The sequence below is a fragment of the Larimichthys crocea genome, chromosome IX, assembly GCF_000972845.2.
Source record: "Larimichthys crocea isolate SSNF chromosome IX, L_crocea_2.0, whole genome shotgun sequence".
In the NCBI taxonomy this organism is placed as follows: Eukaryota; Metazoa; Chordata; class Actinopteri; family Sciaenidae; genus Larimichthys; species Larimichthys crocea.
In genome coordinates, this window is record NC_040019.1 from 7,330,113 (window position 1) to 7,351,193 (window position 21,081).

The 21,081-nt window shown below is 38.6% G+C and overlaps 1 protein-coding gene across 1 annotated transcript; it reads left to right on the forward strand.

Moving 5' to 3' along the window:
• Positions 1-12,760: 12,760 nt before the first annotated feature.
• On the forward strand, positions 12,761-20,885 carry ggt5b (gamma-glutamyltransferase 5b). Its single transcript, XM_010746112.3, has 12 exons — positions 12,761-13,191; positions 15,331-15,458; positions 15,554-15,649; positions 16,130-16,325; positions 17,051-17,211; positions 17,363-17,509; positions 17,664-17,794; positions 18,416-18,600; positions 18,710-18,801; positions 18,907-19,016; positions 19,101-19,211; positions 19,438-20,885. Exons 1-12 carry the CDS (start codon positions 13,013-13,015, stop codon positions 19,582-19,584), a joined length of 1,683 nt encoding a protein of 560 aa, XP_010744414.2. The 5' UTR covers positions 12,761-13,012; the 3' UTR covers positions 19,585-20,885.
• Positions 20,886-21,081: the final 196 nt, after the last annotated feature.

Here is a 21,081-nt window from a genome sequence, read left to right on the forward strand (position 1 = left end):
TTTGCAGTAGAAGTGAAGTGGAGGCTGATCTGGCAGCCAGGCGGTCAGTCTGACGCCTCACAGGGGGCTCCGCTAAGTTTGGATGACAGCAGTGTGTTATATCTGCTGCTGCCTTCAAAAAGACTTTGGCCTCTATATAATTATTGTATTTTTTAAATATTTCTCTCTATATATATATTACATGTAATAAATAGACCTCAAGAGTAGGAGTAACAAAAAAAAAAGAAAAAGGAAATATTCCATGTCACCTGCCACCAGACTCCATTGACAAAAACAGGAACTTTACTTTGCAGTTCATCATCAATCTACCAGAACATGTCATCTCTCATAACCAGAGTCATAATGTCCATCATCCCAAAGACCTCCCAAGAGGTCAGTTTTTAATTGTTAGGAGTCCTGAATTATGGAACATTTCTTCCCTTCACCTTCATTCAAAAAGACTTTGGCTTCTATTTTTATTACATTTATAAAACTATAAACACTGTTGCCCATGAAGTTGGAATAAAACCCTTTTATCTCTTCTTGTGACAATGTGATTTATTCTTGAATAAAAGTGGATCTTCTCAAACCTTTACTGATCACCCTATATTGATCAATTTCTTCTAAACATCACAGTAAAAAAATTAAACCATACTTAACCTGATGTGTATACATAGGAATAAAAAGAGAGGAATAAAAAAATGTGTCTGAAAACAAAATTATTCCAACTTTATGGGCAGCAGTGTATATATTGCAGGTCGCAAACAGTAATTTCATTCTGCACATTAGTTTCTGTTGTTGTTTTTATTTGATCTAAACTTGTGCAAATAAATAATAGTCACGCTCACTTAGCTTTCCAACCTTTCCCTGCATGAGTCAAAAACATTTTCATGGTTGCATAATGTGGGTATGACTCTGGTGCCAAGGCGTGAATAAAATGGAACATTTGACTGTGGGTTACTCAAAATAATAACAGCAAAGCTCAATAAGAAAGAACAACACTGAAAACAAAGAGTGTGAGATCTTTCGATCTCATCCCATCTGCACACCCAGGGTCATAATTCTCACAGCAGATGTCCAGGGACGCAGGGCAAAAAAAAATATGTAATGATGTTAATATACAGAGCCAATTAGACACTCAAACGCTCATGAACTGCGTTTCACAGTGTGAAGCTGAGAAATGAGCAGATTTTGCCCTCCTCTCTCTGGGGATTTTTTGTTCTCTGACATCTGTGTCTCTTCCTCTTGTGCTCCAGGGAGAGGCAAAGTATCTTCACTCCGTCGCTCACATCCTCCCCCACTTCAACATCGGCCTGCTTTAACTCGTCTGCTACCTTTTTTATACTCTGTGCATCTCATCAAGTGCAGGCAAGTGTCGATGTTAAGTCCTTATTAGGTGTAAGCCTGTCAGTATTGCCCACATTGTCAAATCAACATTCTCTCATTTTCTTTACGATCCCAATGTTTGGATCTTTACTTTGGAACATGTCAGTCCTATAAAATATGTTGTTTGTTTATATGTTGCTCTTCATATCCTTCTCCTTCTCTATTTTGCTCTCCCCTTCTGTAGACTTTGGGCTGTAGCAGGGGACATAAAAGCCTCAGGGTGCAATATGGCCCATTTAATGTCCACAGAGACAGAGAAAGTAGAAAAAGAACAGGAAAATGAGTTGAGCAGGAATAAACAAAACAGGCATGCATTTTAAAAAAGACCAACAACATGGAAATAATGGAAATAAGTTAAAAAGATGTCACTGGAATAGTGCTTTTTTTCTCTTTTGGGGACCATGTCACTTTCTATTTTTGCATTTATCCCCCCAGTCTCTACCACTCAACACACAGCAGGGTCAGATGGCCAAACAAACTCTTTATGGCGAATCCTGTGATGCACACAGCTGCTGCTCTGCACTCATAAACAGCACAAATACTGGAGAAATGTCACATAATATTTTGATATCCTGGGTGATGAATAATGATCTTTAGTTAAAACAATCTCAACTTATTCTGGAGCTTTAAAGACTGTCAAGGTGAATGAGCAACTCGTTGAATATATAATATATTTTATAAAATATAAACATCTAAAGAAAGTGGTCTTCAAAAAATGTCCTGACAAACTAACAAACTGGCAGCTGTGGTAATAAATACAGTATAACTTTTTCTAATATTACAGTAAAAGGATATTAGAAATGTTGATTTTACATTTAAGGTTGGCGTTTTATTCCATATTTTATCCACATTTTTTCCATAAAAAGAAACATAAGAAAACACCATATACAGTAATTGACATGAAAAAACAAACAAACACATGAATGTAGTAAAAAATAATAAATAAATAGAATTTTATTGTGTATAGATTCAATTAAAATGATAAATAAATAAAGCTTTTGTCATGATATGACTGTTTACTGGGCCCAAATGAGGGTAGTACTGTAGTATGAAGATAAATCATACTGTCAAAGTTTTATGTGGTAATTAAAAAATATATATATTTTTTAAATATGACATGTTCTTTGAAAAATATTAAAATAGGAATTACCAAAATTGAATTATGTGGTAACTTTTGATGCATTCTCACCATTTTCACATTTAATGCCAGTAAATCACATTTAAAGTACGAAGCTGACCTACACATCCCGTACTTTACTTTCTGCTTTGACATGGGGCAGTTTTGTTTTCTACTCTCTGACTCTTACTGTATCTCTGATCACATCTTGCATCCCTATTAACCTCGTCCCGTGGCACAGTTTGGTATTACTGAAAGATTAATCAGCGGGTTAAATAATTAACCATGCAGTAGCAGCTTGGGGCCTACAAGGTAAAGAAAGGGCTCCATCATCTGAATCATCAAAACATTTTGCCCGCTCATCTGATGACCTCTTGTAATATTAACAATAAAATAAGACAATCAGGAACCAGCATGAAATTAACACTTTGACAAATCATATCAGTCATCGATAGACTGATATGAGAATGAACTAAATGCTCCAGTGAACACAGCACAGCTCATTTAATAATCAAATATTCATTTATGAATGTGACCTTAACTGTCGGTATCTATGTAGCTCCCTCGTGTGATCGACGCTTGGACTATCCAAAGTAACAGGTCGTCACATTTTCTTTGTTTATAATGGAAACATCATCATGGTTTCATACTTTCCAGTGAAAGTTTCAAATACTAATGAAAAATAAATAATCACTTTTGATTCAATAAAACTGGTAAGATACGATATAATTTGTCAAAATATGCTTTAATGTGTTTAGGTGTTTATGATGATGTTGTGTCATTCCTCAGTTCACAGGTCTGGATCTGTCATGAAGTGAAATTTAACACTTCTTTTTATAGTGCAGCAGCTGACACTGACTCGGAGTCAGACTTTCAAACTGTGCTAGGATATATTCACAATACTGCTGAAGTAAAAGTTCATTAAAGATTTACTTATCAACTCAAAAGCAGTGTGCATTGTCTTGGGCTCTACACTTATCAGTATGTTTTTTACATAAACTTTTTGAACACTGACATGAGAACCAACAACAGAAACAATTATAGGATGTGATGTTTTGTTGAGTGTTTACTTGATTATGTGCAGCGGGTCAGAGGTTAATGACCAGCAGTGAAGTCTATTCCCACCATGGGATGCCTCATGTATGTGTTACTCCTCTGGTTTCCTCTTCTCTAATGTTTCCCCTTTCCTCTTTGTAATTTCCCTGGAAGAGAAGACCTGGAGTTGTGTTGTGTCTTGTCACATTATTAAGTGTATAGTACAGTAATAGCATTTTGTAATCTTTGATTTTAAAGAGGCTTTGTTTGTTTAAATACAAATTTAAATACAGTACAAAAATGGCAGCAGAATAAGTAAACTGTCATTATTAATACTTCTTCCTACTACTTCCTACCTCTGTCAATTTTCCACCCAGAACCAGAGCAGTGGTGCAATGTGCATGACAAGGAAGTGAATCAGACAAAGTCCAGTGCGCCAACAATTGTTCAATATTTCAATAATATTTACCAAACTACTGCAGAAGTTAATTTTACCAGAATAGTCCACCCATGCTTCCTTGATTCAAATGAATAACACCCCTGAAAGAACCGAGGATCCGTCCGCCGGATGGACGGTTTGCAACACATGGTCCACAGCCATGGTTCATATTTACATTCATCATTCACAACATAAAATTGCCATTTATATTTTTAAGGAAAGTGGCCTCAAAAGTTTGAGTAGCAAAAAACTTTTTGCCACCAACAGGCTCAGATTGTTATTCCAAGTTAGTAAAATCCTTTTTTGTTAGGATGTGCTAGGTTTGTCCATTACCCTGTGCCATCAACCTCCTGCAGTATTTAACTCCAATTCACCCTTCCAGGCTCCGGCAGTTCGTCATTGTTCCTTACAGGGTAACTTTCTCATACCGGCTCCGGAAAAACCTTCATGAAGATTCTTTGTTGTAGATGTACCGGGATACCCTGCTCAGCCTACCCTCGTCTGCTCACCCGCCCTCGTCATCCTGGCCTGAAGTCTTGTTTTTAGGTCTGCATTGTGGGTTCAGTGTTTAACCAGAAACTGCTGTTCATTTGGCATCAGACTCAAAACAAAAACATACATTTTACTGCACAGAAACAAAATAAAGCTCACTGAAACCATCTTTGTTAGTCTTTCCGCTGTTCCAACAATCAAAAACTCTGGTTCAGTCTAAAACAGATCCCAAATTCACAGACGTAGGTGAGATGTCAAATAGCAGTTTCAGTCGTTCCCCTCAGAGCCAACAGTTCCACATGGAGGGACTTATACATGGCCATATTAACAACACACAATGTTGCTATGTTAAGTATTATGTTCTAAATATTGTATAGTACAGTACAGTATAACCTTTGAGAAGTTTATGTCATTTTGTTTTCTGAGATGTGATGCCAGTCATCTCCGCAGCAGGTTGGCTCCAGTGATGACTGGCCTGTCAACATAATTATATACGTAATATTTGCTGCTGCCAAACTTAATCGAAATAAACACAGGCAGTGCGGGGTATCATTAAATTTGGTTTCTTTTACATTAGAGTGAGGAGAATAGTTGACAGTAACTGTTAACTGCATCTCACTGCAAAAAAAAGCTAGCTGGGATCATTTTGTAATTTTGTTGCAGTTTAATCGATAGCGAGTTTGATAGCTCGCTCATTAGGCACAAAAAACAAAAACAAAGCGTCAATTTTCTTGAAGTGGTTCTTTGAATGGGTGGTATAAGCACATGGTGATGTGTTCATGTGCTTATTTCCAATCAGACACAGCTGTATGAGGGAGATGTTAATTCCTTTGAGCTTAAACTGCTTAATTTCCACCCACTCCAATAATGGTTTCATCTCTGTAAATGGAGGGCTGGTGCAGTTCAATCAGTGTTACTGTTACCAGGCACAGCAGGTGTGTTTCACTTTGAATGTGCTGGATAAAAGGAGTGAAATAAACACTGCTGGTGAATTTGTACACATGAAAAACAAATACACTGAATGCAGCTGAACATGCAACATGAATATATTTTTCAGTCTTCCAACCTCAGCCCATCTCAGCTCCACCCTCACTCTAAAATCAATCTTTGTCAATTCAAAATCAATTTTTGTACAGTTCATATAGTTTATATGGTTTTTGCACTAGGTCTGGCAGTTATAATGTAGTAATATTTGTTGTGTGGTATGAATATGATGTACATATTCTAAATGTCTAATTGGCCAATCAGATTGCTTTGTCGTAACTACTTGTTGTATAATTCCTTGGTAAAAAGTAACAAATGGTGGAATGATATCCGTAATTTGCATGAAAATTCATCCCATAATATTTATTAGCTTGTATATTTGTATCTCAAGCTGTTTTTAACATTGGTTGCAACTGTACGGCAACAAATCATAGCTGTATGAATATGAGTGCATATTTTATATTTTTGGGATGGTGCATGAAATCTGTGTGTAATCCAAATGATCTTATATGTACTCTTCTATTGTTCCCCAGCTGTTACATTTCATTCTGTCTTTCTTCTCTTCGGGGGCTGACTCAGCCCAATGAAAATGACTATGCCTCAGAGAAACAAATATTTTGGTTGCTGATCTGATCAGCCTCCAAGTAAATTATGTTGGATAGATAGAATAGAGAATCCAAACTCAAAGCCAAAACAACTCTGGGGGATTGTGAATCATCCTTCTGAAGAATGTATAAGATATAAATATTGATAAAAAAGAAAGAAAGCATCAAATCATGCCCCTGTAAAGATACACACAGGTGGTGTTTCAATACAACATTACTGAGAAATAATCTTAAAGTATTTTAGAAATGAACTCAGAGGCAGCAGCCTTATCCCATATATTTGTCATTTGCCACCCATTTGAAGGAAACCAGGAGGCGCGGGGTTACACAATTAGAAGATGAGATATGAACTTTGGAAAAACAACAGTTTTTCAGCTCTCTTGGCCCTGAAATTTGAACTGAATAATTTGCTCAAGGCTAAAGCTGAGTTTATAATTCATCGTACAAGACATATTATGATCAGAGTGCGTTACAGTAACCAAAACACTATCGAGGCTTAGCAGTACATGACTTTAAATTATACTACTGGTCATTTCAAATAAAGCGATTGACAATTGGGTGCAATGAGAATGTTGTCACACCCTGGCGTCAGATAGAGAAAAAGATGGTAAAACCATATAGGATGACAGACATGCTATTTTGTGGGTTGAAACCTAGATCTGTGTGTAGAAAGTTTGGGGCATACAGGATGTAATGTAAAGCTCTGTGACCTTAGGTCACAAAATGTTTGGTATAACTACAATTTATTACAGCATTCTGGTCCCTATTTCAATGACAGTTGGGCTTCTGGAGGAATTCACACTCTCCAAGATCTGTATGACAGAAATAGTTTGATTTCACTCCAAGAGCTCAAAGAACTTTATTCTCTCCCTGGGTTTCCTTGGTTCTTGTATTTCCAGTTGAGATCTGCAATCCGTGCCCATGGAGTTCCATGAGATTCACCTCTACCCTCTCATCCATTGGACACTTGGATTTCCTCTCGAACACCCACTATTGGATTAGTGTTCGTTATCTTCAATGAACTGCTCTCTAAAAGTGTTAAACCTTTGGGAGTGATCAGTTCTTGGAACCGTGACCTTGAGGGTCAGGGTTATGATCTCATCAAAGAATCCAGCACATCAACTTATTCATTATAAGTTTGTACACAAATTTTATGCCACGCCATACAGACGCTTTACAATAAAATTGACAGATGATCCCAACTGTACAAAATGTGATCAGAACATTGTTGGAACATACCTTCATGTTTTATGGTAATGTCCCTCTGTGTCTGGCCTCTGGTCTAAGGTGCATAGTTGCCTTGAAAATATTTTAGATTTCCCATTCCTATGCATCCCCCCCTACTTCTATTCAATGATGACTCAGTTCTTACTGGAAATACCAGATTGGCACAGAGGAAGTTATATTTGCAGGATTGACTGCCGCTAAGAAGACTATAATACATTAATGGTTTTCTCCAGATATCCCATCGGCAAAAGAATGGATAAATCATTTTAGAGACATTGCTCTTCTAGAAAGGTCATTGGCTGTCATACACAAAGCGCAAGCATCTACTGTGCAGGCCTGGGACACTCTTATCGGTTCTCTTTCTGACATAACATTGCTTACTCGTGTATAAGGTGTTACTGTGAACTATATTGTCTGACTGCAAGACGCTCTGTCATCTAATGTAATGAGTTCTGAAAATGTCTGCACTTTTCTTTGTAGGTCAGCTCATCTCCTGTCCTCTAGTTCTCCTCTTTCTATTTACTTATGTGTACAGAAAAGTGTTTAATGGCAAGGCAATGGCACTATGTTTGTAATATAGTGTTCAAATTGTTCAATAAAAAGTTTATCACAAAAAAAAGAAAGAAAACGCCTGTGACGGAAATTCACTGAAGGTACTTTGCACACATACTGTACTGTAGGATGGTGGATTTGAGTGAATAGGGGCTGGCATGGGTGGGTGGGGGGTTTGGTTTGACGCAGGGAGGGCAGAATAATAACTGTGCACTATTTATAGGATCACAGCGACCTACAGTATGGTATCCTTGCAAAATATGTTCCTGCGCCATCCCTGAGTGCTTTTCAACTGATATAAATGATGACACATTGCATAATTTCAGAGATTAAATGGCTTCATAACTGAAAATAAACTAAATGATTCAACTTCTTTCATTAATGTAAACCCTTATATGATGAAAAGAATTTGTCTGTGACTGTGAAACTAAGCTAATGCAACATTCATTAACATAAATATGCATATGTTTTCTGGCTATGTTTGCTATTCACAGGTCATTTAAAAAGGTCATTAGCTACTCTTTATTATTCCTGCTGAGTACAAATTCAGCTACAACAGATGCAATGGTATACATTTGTCTCACAGAGAAGAGAGATTAGTTTTTTGTATAAATTTGTAATCTCATATTAGATATTTAATATCATTAGATTTCCATCATTAGAAATACCAGCTATCAATGCACAGTAAAATGTGTCAATTTTAGGTGAGCATTCATATGGACGCCCAGTATTCATGTTCTCCAGTCCAAGCAAAGAGTAGATACAGCAACAGTGTGGCCCAACTGGCTCAATAGGCAACTTCATCTTGAAGTAATTGCCCTCTCAGTTTTCCAGCCATCACTGTGTAACTAGTTCTGAAGCAGCATTGTGTAGAAGTATCTGCTTTTGTGATTTAGCGCCTACAGTTTGACAGTGCAGCTAATTAGTTCAGCTAATATTACTTACTAGTTTAACAACAAGAAGCCCAGCATCTGTCTTTCAGCCTTTTATTTCACATAGCTCCGGATCTGGCACAACACCAGCCTGAAAACCTCTCCCGGTGGTTCAAAACGCCTGTGTTACACACCCGGACAGATAAAGAATGATGTTAAAATGAAGTTGTGTATAATAGTGAGTGTATGGGGTCGTCAGGCTGGTGTTTTGATGAGCTTGACCTACAACACAGCAAAGGGCTGCAGGCTGGAATCAAGCCACTCAGGCAAGGACTCAGCCCTAGTTTTATGGGTGTGTGCACTCTTTACCTGCACCTACACACTCAACACAAACCTTTGGTTATAAGGTTATATAATATAACCCTACCTAAATATCCGCCCTTGTGTATCCAGTTCAGTGAACAGGGTCAAAACTGATCTGCCAACAAAACCCTTACAGTCATCTTCCACTAGGCAGAGCTTAGGTTTCCAGCCTCTGGGCCAGCTCTTGATGTCTATCTCATAAGCTATTTTCTCCCATTGTATCGTCACAAAATGTTTGACAAAGCTTATTTAATAAGGGAACTTGAACTGTATTTCCACATTGCCCCTTATTGTTATGCCTTTAGCTGCTCTACACCATGCCTAATCAAAATGCCTGACTTCCTCACAGACAAACAAAATCCCATCTTGGCATTCACTGAGTTTACTTACAAGAGCTTACTCTCAGTGGCTGCTGATAGACCCTTCAACATGTCCCCACTTGTATTGCTCTCGAGACAGGCTTGTTTTGCAATGAATGAGCTGAAGTAAAGCTTTACCTGAACAAAAAGGGCATATTGGGTTCACACCAGACTTTGGTGAAATGGAGGCACATCCTAAATTGCTCTTACTATGAATCTTATCCCGCCTGCTCCTATTCCACACACTTTTCTCCAGCCAATTTCTTTTTTTCATACACTTTCCCAACTCATCACCTGACTATGCTTTTGCTCTTGCACATCTTGCATCCTCCTCTTGCTTCATAATCCAATTCTAGCCCTCTGGCTCTTGGTGCCACAGCAACTGTGGCAGCAGATCACACTGCAGGCACCTCTGTTGCCTGGAAGGCCTTGTGTCTTTATTATCTTAATGCAACATATTACCGCCTGCATCAACCACGTGCCTCTGCTCCTCATCACTGAGAGCTGCATCATACCACCTAACCTTAACCTATAACTGGCTTCTTGAACGCTTCTCTATATGAAACCTCTTACTTGAAAGCACTACTTCTTGAATTTTCTGGCTTAGTCTGCATCCTCGCCCTCTTTAAGCAGCTATCTATGTTGCCAAACTAAGTCCACAGTCTATAGATTAGTGATGATGCTTCATTGGTGACCACATGAGCAGAGAGGTTTACAAATGAAAATGTACACACCATCTCCCCCTTGTGTTGAAGCTTTAACTGGCCAGTTAAAGCAGTACATTTGGAACATACAATACTGTATATGCTGTAGAAACACTGTATGTGTCTGACCACAGTGTAATCTGCACTAAATCAAGTAAAAGGAAGAAGTTTAAAATCACAAATTGTTGTAATTAGTGCCAGTTAATTAAAACTAAGATTTAATTCAAGATCGTGTTTGAGGCTACTATGAATAGAAACGGCAGGAACAAAGCTGGTCACTCTCCTGGCGCTGGAAATGATGGTTTCCCTGAGACCCAGAATTCTGGAAAGTGACTGTAGATGCTACGTTTGCCAGAGAACATTGAGAACCTCAGTCAGTGACCTCCACACTGGACAGGACCACCAAGTGAAGTTGGGCTAAGCTGCATGCTGAAGGCATTAAAATCACTGAAGTGTAACAGCCCTTTGGCTCTGTCACGGCCGGCAGGTTTGTGTCTCGTCCTGCCTGGATTCGTGCTTGTGTTTTTTTGTCTTCCCTCAGGGCCAGGTATTTGGGGATTATATTAGTTTAAGATCATCTCTACCTGTTCTTTTCTCCTCTCTCTCCTTACACACATCACTCAGCAACACTATTCATCCAATAGTTTAGCATTAAGTTAATGTATTTTCCTTTTTCATGTCATCATAGTCAGGTTGTGACAGCCATTCAGGGGCTTAAAAAGGAGCAGAAAGATCAACAACAGTGGCTTCGAGTTAGGCCCAAAGAAAACATCATTCATGAAATGATCTGACAGCTAAAGTGTTTCTTCAATCTGACACATTTGTACACAGAGAGACTTCGAGGACAAGCCCTAACACACTGAGGTAAACTGTTGATATAGCAAGTCCTATACCAGAACATTCAGACATATCACATTGTATTGTACATTCCCTTGACAAGCTAACCGCATGTGATCATATGCAACTAGCTGATGATTATCAGACAATGTCTACCCGAAATACCAACCCGTTATTTTATGAGTTGGGAAAACCCGAAATACCCGACTTCCGGGTTAGCTATACACAGCTCCAACAATGAAGCACCTGTTGTCACCAAAGGCAGGTTGAATGAGATGTCAGGCGACATCATAAGGGCTATTAACAAGCACAAGACGACAAGACAAATTCGAGAGCCCCCACAAAACTCTCTGGCCGGGAGGAAAGGAGGAAGTTACATTCGACCACGAAGCAGACCGAGAGCCGCTATCAATACAACAATAAAACAAAACAAAACATTGAGATTGTGGGCCTTCCAGAGAAAGAGGATAGAGGAAAGCTGGAAGAGTTTATCATCGCCTTGTGTCCAAAGTCAGCTGGGATAGGTTCCAGACCCTTTGCATGCAGGATTAATCTAGGTTTTGTAGATCTTAAATCCTTAAAAAATACAAAGAAAACATTCTGCTATTAAAAATTCTATCCTATTTTACTTTACAAGATTATTTGAGGAGGAGATGGGGACATTTTATCCACTAGAAGAGCTCCTTGACTGCAACTTAAGTCCAGATTGATTAGTTTTAATTATTTAGTGATGTGAGAAAGTGAAGATGGAAGTTGTTTCGAGTTGGAAAGAGTAAGGGCCATGATGGGAAATGATACTGGCTGGCGTTTCAGTTTCATTTTGAAGCTTTTGTTTGATAACAAAACATTGTATTGTGCAACATCATTGGAAAATACCATTTCCTGAAAGTATTTGAGATCCATATTGTAAATAATAATACTTTTGTGGGGTATAAAGTCATCTACTTGTCATAATCATGAAGCAATAGTGAAGGGTTGTTACTAAATACATTCTTGTTTCAATCATCTCTTGGAGAAGACAGGAAAAGACCTAACATACTGGTCAAGAGGGTCAACCCTGCCCTGCACTGCCCCTAGACTCCACAGAGGAAGTGGGGGAGAGGAGGATGTTAGCAAAGCTGATCCATCATGAACAGCTCCTCTCACCTCCTGCATGAGACTGTGGAGACCTTGAACAGCTGATGATTCAATAATATCTCCTAATGAGTTCTCAAGTCAATCATGACTTCTTCATTCGGAGAAGGTGGTTCGTTACTTTTTCCTTAGCAGACTCACAATAAACATTTTCACATATGAAACAGTAAACATAAGTTAAACCTTAATTAGGGAACCTTAATTAGTATTTCAAGTCAAAATGGCTGCTGTGAAAAATGTCTATTGTAAGTCTAAAAAAAGTTTTGTGTAGAATTGCTTCATATTACTGTGTTTTAAATACAAATACAGATTATAGGCACAGTCTGGTGTGGTCCCTGGAAGACTTCAGTGTCTGGTCTCAGTCATGTCTCCTCTGGGTCACTGACACAAAGGTCACATCCATTGTAAGGGTACAGCCGGGAGCAGGCTGTGTTTCCTGGTACTGTGGATCGGAATAGTGGGAAATGGAAGAGAAACTCAAGACGGGAATAAACTTTTTAAATGTTGCGCAAGATTGAAATTTATAAAGAAATCTTCATGTGAGTAAATTAACCGGATATGAGTAACACTTAATTGGATACTCATGTATTTACTCAGCCTCTCTGATGGGCTACAGATTCATATGAAGTCATAATACATCTTTATTTTATGCATTAAATTATGCTTAGTGAGTTGTACTCACATCAGACATTACGTCCTATGAAAATTGGCAATGCCGGTGACATCACGGTTATTTCCACGGGTGGGCAGATTAACAGTGCAGTCATAAGGACTCGTCTCTTGGCTCCGCATTTCGCTTAACAGGAGCAGTGCTCATTGATCGTGTGTGCTCACTGAGCGGCAGCAGCAGCAGCAACAGTTCCTTCAACGCAAAGTTTGCTCCACAGAAAGTTTCCTCCATAGAAAATTTCCTCCACAGACAGTGCAATGGCTAAATATAAGCTTAAACCCTGGCTGGTGTGCTGCCTAATTTTGGCTGGTTTAATTTGCGCTGTCGGTGTCGTCTGTGCTTGCATCGCCTTACTTATGGACAGAGGATGTCCCAGCGGCAGCTTCAAGCATGCGGCTGTCTCTGCAGACTCGCAACTTTGTTCTGATATCGGCAGGTAAGTCGATTTTTATGAGACTTTCTCCAAAAAGATGTGAAAAGTCAGTGCAGAATTTGACCTGATGTTTGCTTGACAGGTAAAACCTTCAAATATATTAGGATGTTAATTAATGTCTTATTAGACATACACATGTCTATCACGTGTTTCTTTAGTCATATCAGACTACACGTCCCTGCTCCTGTGTCTCAGATAATAGTTAAGCAGTTTAAGAGATTTGACAGGATCTGTTTGAACAACAGAGATAATACCTGCAGAAAGATGTGCACATGGGCACTGATTCTTCTCACCTCTTGTTTCTTTATTTCCAGACTATCTTGTTGGATGTGTATGTCACTGATGTTAATGTTTCTGAATAGCCTTGGCTCTTTTTTCTTATGAACTCTTTGATAGCAGTTACTTGTTCAATGTCACAATGTGTGAACTCAATCAATCTATCATGATACATAAAATACACAAAAGGTGCCGTTTTTTAGGACTGGAATGTTCATGTAGCTCATCCGGCTTTTGTGTTCAGAGTAGTTTTTTCGTCCTGTGCCAAGATTTGACAGAGGGTCATTTCCCAGTTCACATCAGAGACAATGAATAAGCTCCATCTGATGAGGGGAAGACCCTTTGATTTCTTCGACCACTGAACCAATCCTGTAGATTCTTCCTGTAGGGGCAACTCAAGAAAAATCTTTGAATTTCATCCACTTAATTATTCATCTATTAGTCAGTAAAGAACAAGAAACACTACAATAATGATTAACCTACATGAAAATACTGATTAATCACAATTACAACTTCTAGCATGTTTTCTTTTCATTATGTACGGACAAAAGCTTCCTGATAGAATCAACACAACTCCTGTTGTTGGACCAAACTGTTGCATCAACCTGCATTCAACTTGTTATCAAAATTAGGATTATACTGGGGTGCAGATGTCTTAACTCATACAGATAGTGTGTGTCTGTCCTGATCTTTGTATGTCTGATTTACTGAGGCTGGTAGGGAGAGGCAATTATAAATTAGTAGTACAAGGACAAGAGAGACAGGCTAGGGGAGTACCATGTGGATATAAAACATAGTGCTCATTACTGACCAGTAAACCAACTAAAGGAATGTTATGACATTATCTCTATCATTGTGGAGGTGTCCGAGACAGCCCATTTTTGAACATGTATAAGAACCTATTGATAGTGCTCCTCAGGGAGCCTTTTCTCTATTACCCTCTTGTGTGTTGCACTGTTAAACGCTCCTTCTTGTACAAAAATATTAAATTCAACTTAAACTTTGATATTTTGAATCCATTCCTCTTTATTTAAGGGTTCTTCTCTGAATTCTCGTAACACAACTTGATCTAAGTCATTTAATCTTAAACTAAAACCTAAAATCATCTGCATAACACTTTCCTCAATGGAGGTATGGAGAAAATAAATAAGTAATAGTAGTAACTAATAAGAAACTAAATACACACAAAATAAACAACCTATACCAGATTTTTGTTCCTCTGTACACCAAACCCCTTTTAAAATATCATTGGTTTAAAAGATAAAGAACATAAAGACATAAACTAGTATCAACAACTGTATTCCTTCTCATTTTACTGATTATATTTTAGCCCATTAAACCCTTCAAATTACAAAGAAATAAGCCGACCTGACCAAAACATTCCCAACACTACCCACTTTTGTTGCTGAGTGAACATTTTTGACACCATGCCACCCTTTCAGTGAAAAGACTCATTTAGAACGAAGACAACCCAGATCTAAGTGATCATGGTCTGTTGTATAATTAGGTTGGATACATCTACTTATAACCAATATTTTTTTTAAAAAAAGAAAGAAAATAAAATTGTATTTTCTAAGGAAGGTAATTTGCCTCAGGTCTTTTAAAATACAAAAGTACTACTATGGCCAAAAACTCCCTGGCACATTACTTAAGCATTAGCACACGGTTTAAACTTGCCTCTTGGCAGCACTCTGATACTTTGAACACTGACGTGAGTGATCTGAACAATGAACCCCCAAGGTCCATTTATATGCAACTAGTAAAAAATGTTGGCACGTGTGTCTGTGGTTGGGCAGATATGGGATAAGCAGTGAATGTCACTGAGAGTTTGCATATAAAATCTAGTTTAAATGATTATTCTTTCAGGAATATGCTCCAGCAGGGGGGGTCAGCAGTAGATGGCGCCATTGCAGCTCTTCTGTGCACCTCAGTGGTGAATCCTCAGAGCATGGGGATTGGAGGAGGGTCTATATTCACTATAAGAAATAAAGCAGGTGGGTCTTCTTGTTCATTTGTATGACTTAAATTCCGTTTCTTCCCACATAAAAATGATAATTGATTAAATAATTGTTCATCTCTTTCCACGCAGGCAATGTTAAAGTCTACAACTTCAGAGAGACTGTCCCACAGTCTTTCAAATCTAACCTGTTAAATGACTGTCCCACCACATTCAAACTGAGCACAGGTAGGCAGAGTCGTCCATCGATGTAAAGCAGCTTTTAATACAGATTTCATAGTCATGTTTACTTATGTATTCATTGCAATACCAGCCCAGTAACTGAGCAAAATGTTGGCTCATTTTCAACATAATATATTGCATTTGAGATGTCCTTTCACAGTCTATTATACATTAATTTGCATTACATAAGCACAATATAAACATTTACTTAAGGGTTATGACACACCAAGGACACTAAGGACATTTTAAGTATTTATAAAAGTGACTTAAATTTGATTGCTATCACCAGCTATCAAATCAAAGGAAGCTCTCAGTGGCTATCGTGTCTCATTGCTGAGTGAAGATGTTGTTTTCTAGCATTAAATTGCATTTCTTTGTCTGAACAAAATAATATCCCCAAACTGAATTTCTATTCCACATAAAGTCAGCCCACCTGAAGTTTTCATCATCAATTCCCATCATTTGTTTTATATGTTCACACTGTAGGCACCCAGTGGATCGGCGTTCCCGGAGAGCTGCGAGGCTATGAGGCAGTTCACAAACAATATGGCAAGCTGCCTTGGGCCAAGCTGTTTGAGCCAACTATTAGACTGGCCAGGGAGGGCATCCCTATGCCACCATACCTGGCAAATCTCCTGGGCCACCCATTAGTGAAACCTCATGTGGAAAAGTCCTCTCTTTGGTACGGTATCTCACTAACTGTGCACTGACTGAGAGCTTTTCAAGGTATCCAAAAAGAGTAGCAAAAACGACTTTAGTTTGTAACCACGCTGCTAATGAACTAAAAGGGTTTGTGACCCTCACTGGAGGCTTTTCTCATCTGTGTGTTGGAAACCCAGGAGCAAAGGGCTCTCCTATATTGTAAATCTCTGGTTTAATGCATTTCATGCTAATTCTATATAACCCCTGGGTTAACAATTGCCTCTATAACTTTCAGGATTTCCAGGTTGACATGCATATTTGAACCATTTTTGGATTAGTGAACATTATTGTTATGTTCTCACAGCACAATGACGTTCTTTCAGGTGCTGGGTTTACTGACCCAGAGAGAAAAACGTAGTGCTCGCCTTCTTTCAGAAATGTTTTAGTTTTCTCCAAATGCGAGCTGAAAAGGTGTCAGTCGCGGGTTAAATGTGGTGTGACAAGTCTGAACGAGTGCATCTGTTTCTTGTCAGCTTCCACAAAAGTGTGGGCACGGATGCAGAAACAAATTCCTGCCGAGCATTTGAGAATATTAAGTGTGATCAAGGGCAAAAGATGTAAGTGATATGTTATGAATTTCATGAAAGCCCGCGAGGTCACAAATGACCTAAATGATAATATGCAGTGCAAGTATCTCTCAGTGTTTTTAATTCCTGTGCTCAAATATGTTCTCACATGTTCTTTTACATGTATACTTTTTTCCAGTCAAGTTTTCTGCAATAAAAACAAAACCATCCTGGGCAAAGCGGACACCTTGAAGTTTCCTAAACTTGCAGAAACCATGGAAATTATTGCTGAGCAAGGGGCAGATGCTTTCTACACTGGCAAGATAGGACAAGACTTGATCAAAGACATAAAGGAAGCAGGTTGGTGCAACTGCAAGAGAAGTCAGCCAAACTGGGGGCGTATATTTGAGCAGACAGAATCAGAAAACATACTCATGTGTCACATAAAAAAGAAAAGGTAGATTTTAAATATAGGGCAATATATACAGACAAACTTACATCTTTCTCTTAGGTGGGACGTTGGAAATGGTGGATCTGAAGTCCTTCAAGGTGCAAGTGCAGGACGCATGGAAAGTTCCTCTGGGAGATAGTCAGATGTACATCCCTCCACCACCTGCCGGGGGCGCCCTGCTTGCCTTCATTCTCCAACTGATGAAAGGTTTCAAAAACTGCATGATAATCTCTTAAATTGACCTCCTGTATCAGTCGGATTAGATTCTAGTCTAGTCTTTATTCAGTGCTCTGACTTGCGAAGAAGTAAATGAACAAATGATTGTAGAGTTTTAAAGTCGGTTGTTCTCCTTTTTCCACAGCGTTCCCCTGGCCTGCGAGCTCCCTGGATGGTTACCAGAAGATTCAAATGTACCATCATTACATAGAGGCAGCTAAATTCGCTAATGGACAGAAGAAGAGCATTTGTGATCCTCTCTTTAATAACGGGAAGGTCGGGATCTTTTTCATTATTATGAGGACATAAGATATTGCAAGGAAAACAAGTTCATGCATTCAAAACACATCTTACTGTAGTTAACAGGTGTTAAAGCTCACCTGATTATAACCCAATTACCCCTGAGTGCTATGCAGCGTTTTACTCTCTTTCATCTCATTGTTTTGGTTTGACATCCTGTAACTTCTCTTCAGCTTTTTGCGGTCTAAGTTTTTTACTGTAGGTTGAGTGGGTAAAGGAAAAGTTTAACATTTTAGGAAATATTGATACCACTCTCATGTCTCATGTCGGTACGGTATGACTGATTTGCTAATTTCACTGACCACAAACACTGGAAACACAGAAACCACTAGCCTGGCACTGTCCAAATAGCAAAATCGGCCTACCAGCACGTCTAAAGCTCATAAAATCAATTTTTTCTAACTCATACAATCTATCTATCATATTTTAATGTGTATACAAGTGGAAAAATTATGGTTTATATCAGACAATTTCTTAACTTCCTGTATCTCTGCTGGAAAAGAAAAATAATCTGACGTACAGTCTAGTTACATCTCACCACAGCAGTGGATGTTATTCTTTTGTTTCTCCAGTCTCATCACAATATTCTTCTTTCAGGGTGCAGAACATTTGATTGATCCATCCTTCATTAATCGCATCAGGGAGATGATTTCTTCAAACGGCACCCATGACAACATCTACAACAATATTAATCCCTCCACTGATCGCTTTGGGACGACACATGTGTCGGTCCTGGATAAAGATGGACTGGCTGTTTCTGCCACCAGCACCATAAACGAATTGTGAGCAGGAAGCATCTTCAAGCAGAAGAGCTCTGTATCTACTTCATGTTAGATCAGATCTACTATGATATGATATTTTATCCACTCAGTCGACTGCTTTGTTTTGTAGATTTGGAGGAGCCATTTACTCTCCACGAACAGGAATCATCCTCAACAATGAGCTGTCTGACTTCTGTGGGAGAGCAGACAGAGTGAGGGCAGGTAAAGTCACTGCCTTTCAGTCTAAGGAAACTTAGTTAAAGACATTACTTATTGGAGTCATTTAGTGTCTTTTCAGTCTGATATAGAGTGTAATTGTTGTCATAGGTGAACGGCCTCCTTCCTCAATGACTCCAGTTATATTGGAGTCAAAGTCTGGGGGGCTCCTCGTGATTGGTGGATCAGGAGGAAGCTTGATCACGTCAGCAGTGGCCTTGGTAACTTAATTGAACTCTGTTCATACAGTATCTTTGTTTGTCTGCTTATTTGTTTGCTTACATGATTCTTTTTTATTCTTGCAGTCTATAATGAATCGACTGTGGCTGGGCATGAATCTGAGAGACGCCATCACAGAGCCTATAGTGTTTGTCGATTCAAGGAACAACCTGAATTTTGAGTCTAAATTTAACGAGGTGAGATATTCATCCTCACCGTCCATTACTGACGTTCAGATTCACTAGACTGTAACCGTCTATCTAATGAAGAACATTTCTGTTTATGTTAATGTTTTCTGATGGAGATTACCAAAATGCAATTCTACAAAGTCAGATTTAATTTACCTGTGATTAATTTTGAAATCTGAAGTACACAGAAATGGTATTCATTTCTGTTTGTGTGTGTGTGTTTATGTGCCCTCAGACTGTGAAAGATGGCCTCAAAGCTCTTGGACACAAAGTTGGGAACTGGCTACATTTCGTCAATGTAGTCAATGCTGTGGAAAAGGAGAATGGATGCATAGTGGCCGTGTCGGACAGAAGGAAGCTAGGGATGTCAGCTGGATACTGAACATACAGACCACGAAGAAGCGCCAACTTCCCAGTAAAATTGCCCTAATGACTGACAGAACCTTTAGCCTTAAGAACAATGAATGTGCCCAAAACATGACAACAAGATGTGGGCAACATGCTTCTTCAAGCGCTATGTGATGAGCAACACTATCAGGAAGCTACTAAGCTTAAAGGACAAGGAGGACTCTTTAAAGTACTGTATGGAAACATATTCCAGTAACATGATCAGACTGGCATAAATATAGAGATTAAGTATAAGAGAATACAAACTTCCAAACATTAAGTTAGATCAGGTAATCTAAACCACTTCATTTGGAGGTAAACTGAAAGTAGTAATTTTTTTGGCATTATTTTGACTTCTGTTTTCTAATTTCTGTGCTTCAACCACTGACAGTATAAAGAATGGATGTTGTTGTTGTAGCAGTGACTTCACCCACAGGTTTCTGAAGAGCTGTTTTGAAGCTCAAGTGTGGTGGCTCTGGCCGCAGCCATATTGGCAGTCCTGCCTTTGCCGCCTCCTGGCTATTTGAAAAATCAGCAAAGATGTGGATCATTGGTGGACCTGAGGTGGGCTGAATGACACCTGGGTGCTCAGAGAAGCTGTCTGTTACAGCACCTACAGCACCACTGGTCAGTCAGAGCAACCACACTGTTATCATAACTTTAAGTTAACCTTAATATCATTTAAACGGGTGAGTTATGTAAAACTTTTAGTTATGTGTAATATGTGGACAAAACTACAAAAAAAGACTCAAGTTGTAAAAAAAGACTGACTTATAAATGGGACCACTCCATTTATATGCATTTTCAGCTAGCCAGGCGTCACACATGCACTATTGATGTCATATGACTCGAATGAAATGGTCGTGCTACAAGCACACCATCAGGCTGCTACTCTTACTGCTGAGATCTGATTTTATGGTGATACACAAGTGTGCCGTTTTTGCAGCATGAGCCAAAAAATAATAATAATCTACTACAGTAACAATATTTTGGTCTTTTGGTTTATATTTGCCTCCAAGTGCTGTGTCATGCTCTTTAGTAGTGAATGTGAACTGTATTCTGTAAATGAGCCATGTTAAAGTCACACCATGAATGACATGTGACCTTAAAGATTTGCTGTAAAACATCATAAAACATAAACCATAACTTGTAGATTCACAATGAACAAAATCATCTATTTTCACACCACCGACATATATTTTTTGTATTTTCTATGTTTTGATGAGCATTTTTTTTATAACTATTAACTGTGAATATTGTTGTTGTCCCAATAAAACATATTAAAGTCTAAACAAAGACGAGTATTCTTGAACTTAGCTTGAGCTGATGCTGTTTTTTCAACCCAAATAATTAAACATGCTTTTCACTGTAAACTACAGTTCTTTAAACATATATCCTTTGTTGTTAGTCTAGTATGATCAGCAGTAATCTTTGTCATGTGTTCCTGTTTGCTTTGTTTCAGAGCAGCACTTTAGCAGTGAGGCAAAGGAAG